Consider the following 17,206-nt stretch of genomic DNA (forward strand, 5'->3'; position numbering starts at 1 on the left):
CATGAAGTCACTGATATAAGGCCATGCACAAAAATGAGTCTGCTATTTTATCCTTTGAAGTTTTTACTCATCTAACAACATATCTGCACTCCAAATTAGTAGTCTGGATGTTCTGTGTTTGGTCTGAAACCATTTTTTAAAATGAAAACTATCCCACTATCGTAATTCCTAATCTTCTAATTTAGCAATGTAAGCATATAGTCTACAAAGACCAGCGTCTCCAAACTGCATTATTCAAAGCTGAATACAAATACTATACACTATTTAGACACCAGCAGTCATTTGTACATTTGGAATCATACACACTATCTAAAACTAACAGTATATCCATACAATTGTATAACTTACTGCAAAAAAAAAAAAAAAAAAAAAAAAAACACACTTACTTGAAAAGTTGACTAGAAAGTGTTGTTCAAGGATCCTGAAAATTCCCATTGATAAGCCATATTCTTCTTCAAAAGTTCTAAAAAACTTGTGACTGTATCTGCTCACAGGGCACAACTAAGAAATCCCTACTTTTTGAACAAAGCTAAGGGGTATCAGCTACCTGTCAAATCCATCTGTCAAACCTACATGTCTGTCAAAATCTGTCCCTGAGGTAACCAGTATTATGTATATAATTTAATTCCATTAATATCACACTCATTTTAATATTCTTACCTGAACTGTCCGTCCTGCATTGATGTGTTCTTCATGTAATCTGTCCCAGAGCCTGCATCTTTGATACTAAAATACAGAAAAAATACTCCATATAACTGCAATTTTTACCAACTGCCTATGCAGAGAAAGAATCTTTATTGAATAATCACTTTACTATTCCAAAATTGAGATTAGAAAAGCTAAGTCACAGGCATTCCCACTGCAAAACTGAAGAAGTAAATGGCAATATATTTTGTGAATAATTTGGGACAATGTATTTTTGTTCAATCACAAATAACCAAGGTTCTAGTAACAGTTTTTAACAATGAAGAGATTTTTCAGTATCCAGATACTGCTCATATTTCACCCAGTGATCAGTAAAACAAAGAGCAGAAGGAGGAAAAAGGAATGGAGTGCAGGATAAGCAGTAGTGGTCATGTAAGACCATAAGGTATATATTATCTGCAAAGAGAAGTTCATTCATTACAGGACACTACTGTCCCCATTTGCACTTATATTTTTAAAAAGTTACAAACACAGGTAAGAGAATCATCAAAGCAGATTCTATATCTACATGAAGCTCTACTAACTTCAATGGGAGACTATCCATACAGCACTTTTCAGAGGACAGACACCACAATTCTCCAACTGCAGAAAGCAAGATTTGCAAAATCATCAATATCATCACCAATAACCTTCTTCTCATCAGTAAAATAAACCAATCTCTGGTATTGCCAGCTGACATAAATAATACAGGGACATTTCCATCACAAAAGGAAAAACCCTTAATAAAACAATACAGAGCAGTACACACCGTGATTTTTGGGGTACAGGCAGAAACCATCAAAGAATGTATTAAAAATAATAAACTGTATTAGAGCACTTTTTTAATTGTTTAAATGACAGAATAAAAATATTTAGCATGACTTTTGATGTGTTTTACATAAAATTTAGTTCTTTTTATTTCTTAACATCTCATGCTCCCAATAAACAAAATTGCTTTATCTACAGCCTACATCTTTTATTAATCCTTTTTTTAATTAGAGAGACCAGAGCAAAAAGGATTACAAGATATTTGTCTTGTTTAGGTCTCCTAGAGTACGATGAGAAATCTGAAGTTATTTATTTGCAGAGAAACTACTATTTTGTACTACTATGGAAGGGCAGTGAGCAGTGAAACTCATGGGCTGGCAATTTTTCCACATTGCCCTCTCTGTGTCACCCCAGAGCTCACTACAAAGTATGCCATGCTCTTGTCCGATGTTCACTGTGGGTGAATCAAGGTCAAACTGGATAACTAGCCTTGAGGACAGATGATTTCACCTCCGTTTATCATCAACAAATAAATGTAAAGCTAAGTAAGATCTATGAAGTAAAAATACCTATGGAATCCCAACATCTTAAATTGAATTTTGTGCTATAGCATAATATAGTCCACTTCAGGAATACAAAATACAACATTGCTCTCACTCAACCTCTTTTCCTGTTCATCCAGCTCACTTCTGAAAATCTTTAGAAAGAGACCTTTGTGCTTTTGCTTTGCATCCCTTCCATTTCTCTATCAAAGTACAGAGTGGACATGAAGTACTCAAAAATGTTTCAAAATATCCTCTGCATTCATTTTTGTAGTGAGTAATACCCACCAATGTTTCTAAAATTTCTACCATATTTTTCTTATACAAGGCATGCACTGTGGTGACAGCTGTGATAAGATCAAGATCTCTTAACTTCTCAGTTCGCGTCACCTCCTCTTTAAATATCTTCATATCACACCAATGGTTCCCAATCCATGGGAAAATATGTTTCACGCAAGATCCTTCGACTTTTGCACAGTCACGGGAAATGAACTTAAAACTGAGGGCAACAGAGAAAAGCATGTCATGGCTTACAGCATATTTTTTTAAGAATTGTTGCTTATCATCAACAAAATTTAAGGCCAACTATTTTCCATGTAAGCATGCAGCATGCCAAAATTTCAATTTTCTTGTTGTATTATGACAACTGCTTTCATCTAACAGAGGCTAACATACATTTGATAATTTGACATGGTTTTGGTTAAGTATGCATTTTATTCCCTATTTTGGAGTGAAAGGCTTTTAAATCCAGATAATGTGTTCCAGAAAACAGGAATTCTTCAGGAAAATAGAAAAACTTAAATCCTGTAGAGTCTTGATTTCTTCAGGAAGTAATCTTCAGGTCTTTAACAAACTCTATTTTAATTTGGAACACTAGAAGCTCTTATATGGAAAGTCTGACTCAAAACAGTATTTCACTGCCATTTTTGAGAAGCAATGGTGAATTTATCATAGACACTTCTTCTAAAAAGGTAGACTCAAGGTCAAGTTTCATTATATATTGATATTATAGTTTCTTCAAACGGTGATTTAGTAGATTAATTGTTTGGACTATCTCTGGAACCTAAGGTTTAAATCAATATTCATGAAATGAGGTTAGAGATATTGACTTCATCATAAGTAAATAATGTTGCTGCTCAAAGCAATTTGACATAATTAGTTATTTTTGCTTAAAAGTAGCCTGTAAAATAAACAGGACTAGATTCTACAAAATTATCCTTTTGCCCCCCAGGGATGTTGGGTTTACATGGCTGAAAGTTAATTTCACAGAAGTATTTTACAGTAAATCATTTAAGCTGCTGATGCTGACAGCTCACAAAACTACTGTAACACTTTCATTATGGCTAAAATGCATATTAAAGAGAGAAAAATGTAAATCATTATGGAAGCATCTCAACCAAATTTTTATTAGTAATCCAAAACTATCTAGAGTGACAGATTTCAAATTCAGAATTGCCATATTTTAATTCTCACTTTCTTATAAAGCTATTGATAGAATAAACTTTGGAGTATTTATGGTTCTTAAAGCCTGAGAAGTATTTTAAGAAAATTTAAAGAAACTTTTCAAACTTAAAGAACGTTACAGTGATGGTGCACTTTAAAAAAATCAGGCATTTTGGAACTAGCTTTATACTCATACTTTTTACTTCTCATAAGTTTTTATGTCTTATATTTTTTGTCCATATGCAGAGGTTTCTGAAGTTTTCCAATACCGTTAATACCTCTTGATATGGTGACCAATTTTTTATTTATAGGTTTTATCCACAGTTACTTGTTTCTAATAAGTCTTAATTACTACTTCAAACATCAAATCTGCCAAGACCTACACTCTCTAGGGACTCAGAAATTTATAATTAATAGCATTTTGAAATCAGAAAGACACATCTGTACTAAATGTTGCTGCCACTTCTTGCTTTCATAAAAGTGTTGTTTTAGAGGAAATACAGTTAACATCTTAATTTTAAAATCTGTTTTAAAAATTATTTAAAGAATTTCTGATATGTAAACTTGATTATTGATTCATATACATACCATCAACAACCTGAAAAACCTCAAGAATTAGTGACTTTTACATAATGCAGGAGATTCAAAATATAGATAATATTACATTCAAAATATAAAATTCTACTAGTCATAAAGTACCCTGGTATTTCAATGTGGACATTAAGTACCATCACAGAAACACTGTAGTTTGAATTGCCTGTAATTTAACTGTGGTGAAGTACAAGTGTCTCTCACAACGCTTTGTACACAGTGAGTATTAAACCAGAACTAACCTAAAGACTCATTTCATCCTGAGTGCTAATACTGCCTATGTTTTCTTCTAGTTATAGAAAAATATCTTCATAAAGATTTCCCCTTCTGCTTGCAAAACTGGAAGGCTTAACTTCAATCACTGGGCCAAAAAGGTCTTCAGTTTACCAACATATTAACATTACGGAGTTTAGCAAAGCATATTTCATTCCTTCCATGATACCCTCATAACAATATCTGCCTACACACAGTGTAATTACTCTTTAAATACATAAAGTATTTTCAGCAGGATCAACCAGGAGCTGGCTATCCCTCCTCATTGATCAGCTACTGCAATAGTATCCCTTCATTTCAGATGCCTTCCCTGAGACTCTGAAGAATAGTTCACGTAACTGTTGAACATTCATAGACTGCCATTGATGTTAAGTGGAGTACTGCCCTGAAGATATATTTTTAAATATATTTTAACATAGGCCAACTTCTCTGCAATATCAAGGGATTAGGGAAGATTAGGTGAACAGCTGATTTTGACACATGCATGTGGCTTCTAGGTCCAGATGTGCAGCTTGCAGTTAGAGAAGGCAACAACTTAGTTACCAAGACTGTCTCTATCTGAATATAACAGACTGCATGGAAAAGGCATTAATATCACGCGTCTCTCTAGCCACCTCTGGATTGAGTCTTACTCCCTTATTATTCTTTGCTAGTTGCCATTAGTTAGTCCTAGAGCCACTAAGTTCTGGCCATGCACACTGACAGATGCACTCAAGGATCCCTGAAGGCTGCACAGCTCCACAGCAATTTAACAGTTGAGCTCCTTACTTCCCCCATCCTCTCACCTAGGAGCAAGCTGTATCCTAACTCTGGATCTCTGCCTCTCCACAGCTTGGCTCCAAGGCAGAGTAACTCAACTAACTGCTCTTCGAGAGAAGCTGAAGAACAGAAAGCGGCTGCTGGCCACTAGAACAAAATCTGGCATCAGTTGCAGCAAAGTGTCTCCAAGACAAAAATAATGTTAAATCCTATGGCATTTAGGAAACATTACAAATTATACAACTATAAAACTACACAGAGTAAATGGCACACTATGACTGAGAAAATAGTTCATCTCATTTAGGAGCTACTGCTTCAGACTGTCCAAGTATTATATACTACCACACTTTTCAAATTGTGAAAACTGCAGTTTTTATGCTATTGGATCTTCTTTGTACTCTTAATAGGAAAGAGTCAAACGATTATTTCCCATCATTAGTCTCAACAGCCACAGCTCTTCCCATAGTTACCTGCTATTTCTGCTCTCTCACCTTCCACCCAGATGCACCTCTGCACAAGCTCCCCTCCAATTCTTTAGTCTCTGTTCACATGAGCCACCAATAGTTTCAGTTTCCCCTTGCACATCAGCAAAGGAAAGTCAGACACCGAGACAGCAGGAACATAGAAATGTTTTCATTCTCAGATTCAGGTTCAATCAAATTAGCAACTACAGAAATAGTTGCAGTAATTTCTAAACACAGCAGCACATGCAATTTTGGGCACCTGCAAACCACTTCTTTCCAGAATCTTAAATCGTGGCCAAAACATAGCTTTTTAGAGGCACAGAAAAGTATAGTCCTAACAAAGACCATGCCTCAAACAAATCTCAAACTACTGTTGTGAAGTATGTCACTGCTATTAAAAGAAATGATTATCACTTAGACTAGGCAAAATAATGCATTATTTTCTGTCTATGTTCTCAGAAATGACTCCTCTCCTTTCCACAACCCCAAACTTCTTGAGGTAGAAATCTGGCAAGGAAAATTTCATCCAAATGTTACATTTGGTAAAGCTACAGTAAATTATGATCAAGTTGTGAACAAGTGACAGCATCAACATATTGAACAGTTTCATTAACACCATTATATACAACCTTCGGATATACCTTTCAGGGAATCAGAATCACATTCACAAACTACGTTTTCTTTCAAACTCTTCATTCTTTCCAAAGGTGTACAACCCAAGTACCACTTTTTCTAAACAAGTATGTTTTTATTAACCATTTCAAAACTTCCATCTGAATGTTGATATTACAATTATAAGCTTATTTTCTGAGCCACTTCCTTTTTTTACTTGTTCTAGTAAATTTCTTATCCATCTTCCCTGAAGAAAAAACATTCTCTATTTCCACAAGCTATCTCTGTATTAATAAACAGAGACTGTTTCAAGTCTGAAATTTGATCATCTCTACAATCCGAAAAAAAAATGGCATAGTTTTGGGCTAGGCCAAACAGTACTGTCATAAAAATAATTGCTGAGGATGACTAAGGAGTTAATATAGGACAGACACTCTCAGCTAGCAGTGAGGATGTAGCCACCCTGTTTTGCAGAGCATGAGGGTTTACCAATATGGATATAAGTTTTCCCATGTCAGAGAACTGTCCTCAGCATGTTTAATTTCCTAGTTCAGTCATTGCCACAGTGTATACAAGTATTCGACCTGACATTAATTTTTCTTGGAAGCTCTAGAATGTATTCAGTTTTATAGGACTAGAAAGCCATTTCACTATCAAGTGTGAGGTAATGTCTACAAGAAGCATACAGGCAGGCTAAAATTTTGATACAGGTAATTATTTTTCTATTCATTTTAAGAATCCAATATCCCTTACTTCCTCTCTTTCTCTCTCCCCCCACCCTCCTTTCTCTCTTTTTCTTACCTCTGTTAAAAAAATCTGTATATAGGGAAAGATGGATATAAGCAGTAAGCTATTCAGAGTAGCTGGCAGCAAACCACTCTAACTTAAAAATAGGAAAGAATATTGGGATGTTTTCCTTAAAACAACCCATTAATACAAAACAGTAGTGTTTCCTGCTCTGGAGTGACCAGTTTCCACAAATGTAAAAGCCTTTTTGCAGACTGAATGACCAGATAGTATAGTAATTTCATTAGCAAATGAGCAATAGCTAAGTTTTAATTGAAGCATTTAATAACCAACATTTAATTGAAGTCTGCACATAATATTCCACTATGACTGCTTCTATACTGTAGAAGGAGTTATATTTGTAAAAAATGAGAATATTAACCTTCTCAATATTAATTTGATGTTTTCTCAACCTCTCCAGATCTGTTGGAATTGCCACTTTAACAAATTTCTGAATGGTAGGTTCAATTCGACGGAGCTTAACTTTTTCATCATCTTCAGCCATCCTGAAAACAGCTTTCAAGTCAATTCTTGTCCAGTATACCCTTATCAAGGTAGAAATCCCTAAAAAAAAAAAAAAAAAAAGAAAGAAGTATAGGCTTCCAAAAATGTAGCAATTTAGATTCACTTTTAAAAGCAAGCAAAATAAGGCATTTCAATATTTCCAGTAATCACCTCTCTTTCAAAAACATATTTAAGCAGTATGAACTACTTACAATTTGAATACCTAATTTGCATATTAGGGTTTGGGGGGATCATTGATCATAGATAAAACCTAAATCTAATTAAAAAAAGCTAAATAATTAAGGCAGATGCAAATGTGCTTAGTAGGATAATGACAGATTTGTTTAAAAAGAAACTCATGATTAGATGCTTTACTTAATCAGAATCCAAGTTTTGCAAATTCACATTCCAATCATCCTAAAAACTGTAAAATTTATCCTGAAGAGACACCAAGATAAAATTAATTTTGTAAGTTCACTTCCTTGTAAGATCAGGAGCTCCTGAAGAATGAAGGCTTCCACTCCAGAGTGGATTTGTCCCCTGGTGAAAATTTCTAAGGCATCACCTAACAAAGCGTTTAAACAGGTTGCTGAAATATCTGCAGTATTGGTATGTAAGCAATCTCAATTCTGTTCTCTGCATATGCATAAAACATAACTTTGAAGCTCACTTCTCTAAATAAAGATATGTAGAACTATATGTAATAGCATTATATACAAGGTGGGTGTTTGAGTAATGTAAAGAATTCCATTATGCTGAATGTACACAAGGAATAAGAGAAAATTAGTGTGAGATAATTTTTAGTTAGCCAGTTTTAGTTTAGTCAGTTTTAATACTGTATAAACAGGTTATAGCAATCAGATTTTCTTTTTGTACACTTTCTTTTTTAACGAAGTTCAACAAGAAGTTGAAGGATGAACTAAAGACAGACGTGAATCAGAAAGTTTTGTCAGAACTTTATCAGTAAAAAGACAAATGCTGACTCACTTGCATTAAAGCACTTGTACTAAGCCAGTAACTACACCAGAAGGCTTTCGCTGACTTTACCCTATCAGTAACCAAAGTACTTTAAAATAAGTAAGATAGTACAACCCTCTGGTATAGATTAAGAGCAATACGCAACAGGTAAGCCATTTTACCTATTTTTACACAGCCAAATATACAATCGGCATTGAAATTAAGCATTGTTTTTCCTATATCTAACTGAAATGGGGAGTGTGGAGGGAGAATGTTCATTTTTTTTAACATCTGTGATTCCTGTAATGAACTTAATGACAGATACCAGCTGATTAAATTAGGTCTAACTGAACCTCTCAGGCAGGCCCCTCACTTTTAGGCCACCAAGAGAATACAAATTTTATTCATATTCAAAGGATCCAAGCAGTAAGCATCTATCAGTCCAGTGAAAAAGGTAAAAGAACTTCTGACAAAGCGAATTTGGGTTTCTAGAGGAAAACAGTCCCAGATTAATGACTTTTTCAAACAAAGCCACAAATAAAACTGTTTTCTGAAGAAAAGAATATTAAAAGAGGATCCTTCTCCTTTATCTACCCCATCCAGCAAAGTAGCATCTTAAAAGCAGAATACTTACTGAAGGTAGAACAAGTTTGGGAAAATCAGTTATAAAGACTTCACTTCAGAATTACCACTACTGTACTTTTCCTTTTTCAGAATCTCAGAAAAAATTATTTCATCAACCGATTTTGCAATCATGCTAAATCATTCCCACTTCAAATTACAGAGATATAGTATAAAGGAACCTGAGACATCCCTTTCTAAGCCAATGCGTTTAATTCTTCTTTGTGCACGTCTTCAAATAAACATGCAGCAAGTGGCCTCATGTTTTTCAGGGTGTTAAAATAGCTTTAATATTTTTGTGATTACCCTTTGCATCATTCTAAAAAGAGTATTCTTAAACATGAGATGATAAAATATGTCAGTTTCTTTATTATATTTTGGTCACTACAGTCCCAGACAGTTCTGAAAGACCCACTCACATCTCAAAATTGAACTTCATTGTAAGCTTAGACCAGACTCACACTCCAAACTGCAGTACTTCTTCACTGAATACAGATTTATTTTCGTGACAGCTTATAAACTAATCTACTACTTTATGAACTGGAAGAAATTTAGCATCTATGTCATGCTTCTCTTTAATCCTTAATCACTCTAAAAAATGACACAAATTCTTCAAATTTATCAAAAATTATGAACTGAAATCCACAGCCCATTCCGTACTTGAGTGAATACAGCTGAGACTAATCTAAATTCACAGTAATTTTGTAACTTTTATTAATATCTAGAGATTGATGAGAGTCAAATCATCAGTTTAGATTACATATAAATTGGACTGTACTATGATAACAGTATGGTTAGTTCCAGGTGCAATTTTAATGAAAAACTAAGGTTTCTTGCACACTTTACTGGGTCTGTGTTTTCCCAAGCATCACTTTAATAATTAATTTGCAAACTATACTATCTGTGCTTTTGAGTAATCACAAAATAAAAAAATAACTTAGGTTGGAAGGGACTTTCAGCTAGTTCGCACTGAATTAGATGTGGTTGCTCAGGCTCTTACCCAACTAAGTCCAGAACATCCCCATAGCTGGAGACTCCAGGCACTCTCTGAGCCCCTGCCTCAGTGTTTGACAATTGTCCAAGAGAAGACAAACAAAAAAAAAATGTTTCCTTATATCTAAACCTGAATTTGCTGAGTTCCAGTTTGAGTCCATTGCCCTTTATCTTATCACTATGCACCATCCAGAGGAGTCTGTTTCTATACCCTCCTACTCACAGCTGTAAGATATCCCCTCTGCTTTCGACAGCCCACCATGTAGTTGGCCACCTTTTCTGCAAGGGCACTCTCTGACTCATACTCAACGCATGGCCCACTAGCACATCCAGGTCATCCTTTTCTGCAAAGCTGCTTTATCTCAAGTCTGTCCCTAGTCTGTACTGGTGCATGCAGTTATTCCATCTCTGATGCAGGACTTTGTTTCTGCCTCATAAAAGTCCTGAGGTTCTTGACAGCCCCCTTCTCCATTCTGTCAAAGTCACTCTGAATAGCAGCCTTGTCCAGCCTATCAAACACTTTCCTCAGGCAAGTTAAAATATTGCTCTTTAGCTTTTCAAGAAAATTATTTTTACTTTATTCTTGGATCTGATTTACACTCAGCATGTACAAGAATCTGCAGAAATTCTGAATCCTCTTACAGGGAGTGCCATTAAAATACCAGAATTTTGTATGACCTGCCAAGAAAATCACATCATCCTTCCTCTTTGACCTTTTCTGTGTACGACTGTCATTGTAACAGGGGCTTAGGCAGTCCTTTCTACAGGTATTCACCAAGTTGCAAGCCCAACAAAATCTTCATGTTCTGTGAGACTGGAAAACAGTGCTATGGTTCTCTAAAGTAAATATAAGATTGAGTAAAAAAAAAAAAAAGAAAAAAGAGAATATCTTAATATGAAATCAGTAACTAAAAAAGTTAGATAGAAGTGAATGTAATTAACTCTTCTTTATCATAATTACTGTGCAATACACTTTGATAAACACAGAGATTACAGAATCTTGTGTTTTCAAACACTGATGCTGCACTACAGCCCTACAGCCCTGTTAGTTTACTTCCTGAATAAAATACTTTCAGTTTAACATTCAAATTCATGAAACAAAATTTCATTATATTTCAGTGAAAGAAATGCATTAATCCAGAAGCGCTGAAGTTTCAGATGCAGATTTAGTTGTTATAGAAAAAGACATACTGTAGCAGCATTATGAAAATATATAGTATTGACAAAAATTATATATATATCTCTTCTTAAAATTTACATTTTCTGGATATCTGCCCCAAAACGGACCTATAATTATGAAGTAAATTTAGCACAAAAGAGTACCATCAACTTGAAATCTGCACTTAATATGGAAATCATCTAAGATTCTTATGACCAAAGATGGGGAAAAAATCCTTATCCAATTTGTTCATCCCCATATCCTTGAAATTATTTAAATATATCTTGCATAAATGGTTAGTCCACTCGCTTTTCTTTGTGAGCACAACTCATGGAGCAATAGAACTTGCAACAGAACTTGAAGAGTTCCACTAGTTCAGTCTTTTCTTTACTAAATAAATGGGCAAGTAAAACATAAAAAATTTTTAAAAAACAGATCACTTACTCTTTCAGATTTTGAAGGCACAAACAGCATATATCTTATTTCACAGTTTCAATCAAATAATTTTAAGAGGTAAAAGAGTCTTAAGACATACAATTCCCAACAATAAAAGTGTGGATTCAATTCTGCCATTAGCATAAAATCTCCACGTACTTTCTAGAGGTGCACAGAAAGCACATCATTCTAGTCAATGAGAAGTAAAATTCTTACTATATATGGTAACATACTTGAACCATAAATTCAAGTAAATGCTGTTAATCTGCATCACATGTAATGCTCATACACTTCTGTAAAACTTTATAGTGTTTTCCATTCAAATATGGTAAGAAAAATACAAAATTAATCTGAAGAGTGCTGCTTACCTACGGAAGTGCAACGTAACCCTCATATTTGATAATGTTAATTCCCTTGTGACACTTTAAACACCCACCGATACAAGAGAAAGTACCTCTAGTAAAATATATACCTTGTTTTTATGGATTATAAGGCCAAGAGGCTTCAAATCATTATTTTTTTCGGTGTAAATAAAATTCTCCTTACAGGAAAATAACCAAAAAAATTAGAATACAAATGCTGGAATACATAGGCACACAATAGCTTTCTTAGAATAGTACTGGCCCCAGAATTGCAGTCACAAAGAGCATCAGCCTAGCACTGTAGTTAGTGAGGAACATGCTCCTTTAGAGATGTTTTAGAGCCAATGTTTGCTTCTGAACCACTCCTCTAGAAGAGCCTATCTTTCTCCATTGTCTGTAAAAGTAACCAAAGGAAAATAGCTGTGTTAGGTTCAAATTAGTCATTGTAATTAGCCCCAAAGTGTTCCAAAATTGACATGAAACTTAGGGAGATTAAAAAGCGGTGCATGTGGGATCTCCTGCAGAAGAATCAGAGTTATTGGCTGTACATACCAGGTTGAAACTTGGGGCTGTGGTTCCTACAACTTGTAAGAATATCCGTGTGCTCAGGGATCACACTGCAAGACAGGTTTGATCCATATAAGGCAAGGGCACACACCTGCACTTTCAAAAATCAGAGCAGATGACAGGAAATCAGTTTTACGTGTTTAAAGGTAGAAACTTGCAGAAAGGCACACAAGATCTACTCATCCTAAAACCAGACGGTACTAGACTAACACATCAACGTTTTTCAGACAAACCTGAAGTAGAAGAGTAAGTTTATAGTGGATCAGCACTTTGTAATATGTGGTCGTAACAATTTTCAACCTGAAATTAGAGCCATAATACTGATTTCTTGCACTGTTGAACCGTGGCTCTGCTCTCACGGTAGCAACCAGCACCTTGACTGAGGCCTATACTTCCTGTATCTCTCCTTAACAAGCAACAGGCTTATGCAGTGAAGCACAGACAGAACAAAATGCATAAAGATATGTCCCATATCAAAGCTTTAAGTGGACTTTGCAAGTTTCATTTTTCTGAAAGAGAATTGTTTTTAAATGCTTGCAAAATGCACGGCTAAACCATTCCTCACACTGTTTTGGCTTTTTCTTTTTTTTTTTTAATCCAAGCGGTCTGGCAAGTTCTTGTTCAGTTTAACCCCCTGAGAGTCAGCCAAAAGTATTGCTCCTCGCGCCCTCTCCCGAGCGCCCCGGCCTCCGTGCCCTGCACAGCACTTGGCGCAGCCCCTGCCGGCGGCAGCAGCGCAGCCCGGCCACGCTTCTCCGCCAGGCCCGCCAGTGCCCAGCCCACGCGGGCGGCAGCGCAGCGCCCGCGCCGGGGGCCGCGAGCCTTCGGCACAGCGATGCGGGCCGCGGCCGCACCGGCCTCTCAGCGCAGGGCCCAGCCGGGGCGAGAGGGGCAGCCGCACGCCCCCGCCTCTGTACGCCGCGCTCGCAGGCGGCAGCCCTCCCTGCGGATGCTGAGGGGGGCGAGAGGCGGGCCGCACCGCTGCGCTCGAGAACGCGGCCTTCCCGTTCCCCTGGCCCGCCTGCCGATTCCTCTCCGGCCGCTCGCGGGCGGGGTGCTCCGGTGGCCACCAGGTCCCTACTCCTGGCCCCTGCCGCAGACCCCGGCCCCGGCCGCAACCTTTCCGTAGCTCCTCGGGAAACGAAAGCGAAAGCAGCGGCTCTGCCATCTGCGGGCGCAGGCAGCCGCCGCGGGCCGCGCCGCTGCCGCCGTGCAAGCGGGCCGCCCGAGCAGGCAGCGCCCTCTCTTCGCCCGCCCCGCGCCGCTGCCGAGAGGCTCCACCGCCACCCCGCCGCTCCGCGCCCCCCGCGCTCACCGTGTGGCGCCCGGGGCCGCCACCACGACGCAGGGCCGGAGCCGGCGCGCAGAGCTCGCTGCAGCGGGTGAGCAGCCCTGCCTCTGCCCCGCCCGCCACGCCACGCGCGCCCGCGCACACGGTGAGGTGTGCGGGCTGCCTGCCCAGCCGCGCTGGCCGTGGATCCGCTCTCGCGTGTTTCAGCGTCGCCCCGTAGCGCGCTGCAGCCCCCTGTCTGCGTGCGCCTCCGGGCTCCTTCGGCCGTCGAGGGCGAGTGGAGAAACGCTGTCGGCCACAGTAACAGTGTCTGGGGTAAACGCGCAACAAAACAAGCATCTAACAAATATTTCTCACCCGTATTTTGGAAAGAAGTAAAATGTATTTATACCTCACACTGATCATTACATCTTATCACAATGCTTCAGCCTCTGGCAAGCAGCCCATCTGCAGGTATGCTGGCAACTACAGGATGGGTTTCATCTGCATAGAGCAAATGCAACTAAAATACCTCAGAGCAGCCTGTTACCAGTTCTGGTCATTTTACCACCCTTGAATAATACATGGAAAACCAATTCGCTACGGAAGTTATGCTACTATTAAAATATTACTGAACTGCGCTCGATAGCATTAAGAGACTAAGAAGATCTCTGAACTATCAAAGATGAATTTTAGATTATTTTGATTTCCTGAACAAGAGCTATGTTATCTGTCCATCTGCCTGTCATCCCAGGCCCTTCTTGGCCAGTTCTGACCTAATCTGAAGAAAGTCATTACACTCTTTTAAGTTTTGTGGAAATTGATGTCTCACTGAGGAAATAAACCTAAATTTATTTCCTCAGCAAAGGAAAAGCAGGCAAAAACTCAACTCTTACACATTCCAGTTGGCAGCAAATCACTGGACAATCGATAGATGTATATTAGCCATCCACTTTGCATACATATAGCTCCAGACTGCTAGATGGGATTTTCATATGACATATGAGGAAGAAATTGTAGTTATTGTAATTAAGATTATTTAAGGGCTGAAGGATCCAAAGCCACAGGAAATCAGTCTTCGTTAGTTCTATTGCTCACCAGACAGCTACTTAACAATGGAATACTGTGGGGTGAAGCTTACTCTGAAAGTATATTTTAAAAAGGATAAAGAGGATGAAACAGGCTTAACCAGCTTGACATGGATACTGGGATACAGTCATTAAATGACAGTAGTACAATGCTAGCCCAAATGACAGTAGTACAATTGTACTACTATTGCTAGTCCACACACTTCTATGAAAAAGACTTGATCAAACAGACTTGATTTTTTTAATAAGAATTTGAGTTTAGTTGATACAGGTGATTATGTTGATTTGATAGACTTCATCTGAGTTAAAGCTGTATGCCATTCTCATAGACATTGCATGGAATTTTGTGGAGTTCATAATAAGTGTATTAAAACTGGTTAAAATGACAGTTCTCAAAAAAAAAAAATTTTGTAGATGAAAGTGTAGTCTTACAGGTATCTTTTTAGAGGAGTTCTTTGAGATTTTATTCTTGGCCTGATACTATTACAAATGATCTAGGCAAAAATATGTGATTATTGTTTTGCTGTTGTAAGTAAGAGCAGGTCACTTACATCAGCTGCTTTGAATTACTTTGTAAGATATTCTCGTTTGTAAAAATATTCTTCCTAGAACAGTCAAATCGAAGGCTGCATAGTTATAATAAAGTCTGGAAGCCACACTTGAAAGCTGAGGGACAATAACTGGCATGCAGCAACACTGGAAAGGACCTAGACATAATGGGACATAAGCAGCTGAACATGAGCTCCTAGAACAAAGTTTTTGAGAACTAATCCTTTGAGACAAAATCAGAGGAACATGAAATGCAGTTAAAAGGTGCATTACCCATGCTTATAGAATTAATGAAACTATTATTGAAAAATTATATCTAGTTTTGGTATTTACATTTCAAAAGGATATTAAAAGTGGAAAAATTCGCCCGAAAAGTATTAAGGGACTGAAAAATATGCATTAATGTGAGGTATTTTAAAAGCACAATCCAACAGAGGTAAAGAAGTACCTTTGTCATAAATGTACTAGTACTTGTATGCACTAGCATGTTTGAGGAGTAAATGAAGTGTTGGTTTTCAGAAAATGACATTTTAAGATCTGAAAACATATTTCTGAAGGGAATACTAAAAAAGGAGACTAGAAATAAGGTTTATATTAGTATTAATTGACTGTAAGATTAAATTCTCTTTGAATCTGTTTTGAAACGGTACAAAATTTGCAGTAAAAGAAAAAATGGAGATCATTTTCACGGATGCTATATGCTATAGCTCAAGCACACACAGCTCTAGTTTTGATGTGGAATATCTTGTCAGAGGTTCTGTCTGCTCTTCTTATGGAAGAGAGAGACTACAAGATTATACTTGGTCTTTTCTGTCCTTAAACTTTACAACTCCAGAAGGCCAGAAAGGCTACTTAGATAGCAGCAAAAAAAAAAAAAAAAAAAAAAAAGGATCCCAAAGATGTTCCCAGAAAGACTTGTGTGAGTCCTGACAAGCAAGGTCAGACATATCTGACTATCCAGTTTTGCTACCATTGATCTCCTGGACAACTCAGCAGTGACTTCAGAGAATTCCATATTCCTTCAAGGAAAATAATGACAATGCAAAGTTCTGTGTCACTCATATAAAGATCATCAAAGGAACAAGAGTTCCACCTTCAGGTTTGGGAAAAAACTACCTCTGATGGCAAAAGATATCTCAGAAATTTTTTTAACATGGAGGTGGAGCTGGACTTGTTGAGTTACAGATTCAGACTTGTATGACGTGTCTGTGATCAGTCTTGAATAGTCTCTTACGATCTCACAACTCTGTGTTTTTCTATACAGTTATCAGAAACTGTTCTGTATCACTAATAAAAAACGTAGAAGAAAATCATGAAGACTCTTAGCAGCGAGGAGGACTTGTATTTCAAGTACATCCAAATAAGGAAGAGCTGCAGCAGTTCCTTTGTCCACATGAGATCATTCATAGTTTTCAGACATATGGATTTAGGACCAGGTTCTTAATGTACAGTTCATTTAATATGGTTTCTTCGCTTTGTTTTACTGCTCGGCCCTATTCTCAGCAGTCCTTCCTTTATATGCAGTCTGTCAGATAATTCATTCTGAGGACAGTATGTTAGTGAGTGTTGTTCAGTAAACACAGAACTTCCCAGATACTTACATTATGTTCCCAAAGACATATCTTTTTCCTGTAGAACATTTTAAAATTCTATTGCCTTTTTCACTTCATTATTATTAAAGATTTGACTGATTTCACTAGCAAGACTTGTGCTGGCAAGAGCTGATGATAAAGCTTGCATTGTACCATCAAAACTAGCCATTACCGTGTTACAGTGAAC

General features: G+C 37.4%; 1 protein-coding gene across 7 annotated transcripts in view; it reads right to left on the reverse strand.

The window, feature by feature from the left end:
* Positions 1–14,027, reverse strand: part of STX17 (syntaxin 17) — a 35,426-nt gene extending 21,399 nt beyond the window's left edge. The window contains exons 1-4 of one of the 7 annotated variants that reach the window (XM_062569739.1): positions 13,836–14,027; positions 12,506–12,570; positions 7,305–7,486; positions 661–726 (exon numbers count right to left, since the gene is read on the reverse strand). In XM_062569739.1, coding sequence (XP_062425723.1) covers positions 661–726; positions 7,305–7,427 — 189 coding nt within the window. In that variant the 5' untranslated portion in view covers positions 7,428–7,486; positions 12,506–12,570; positions 13,836–14,027. Of the gene's footprint in view, positions 1–660; positions 727–7,304; positions 7,487–12,505; positions 12,612–12,753; positions 12,913–13,499; positions 13,563–13,639; positions 13,749–13,835 lie in introns of those variants that run through there. The other 6 variants (XM_062569735.1, XM_062569741.1, XM_062569736.1 and 3 more) reach the window with 6 other exon arrangements.
* Positions 14,028–17,206: the final 3,179 nt, after the last annotated feature.

The sequence above is a fragment of the Rhea pennata genome, chromosome 2 (assembly GCF_028389875.1).
Source record: "Rhea pennata isolate bPtePen1 chromosome 2, bPtePen1.pri, whole genome shotgun sequence".
Taxonomy (NCBI): Eukaryota; Metazoa; Chordata; class Aves; order Rheiformes; family Rheidae; genus Rhea; species Rhea pennata.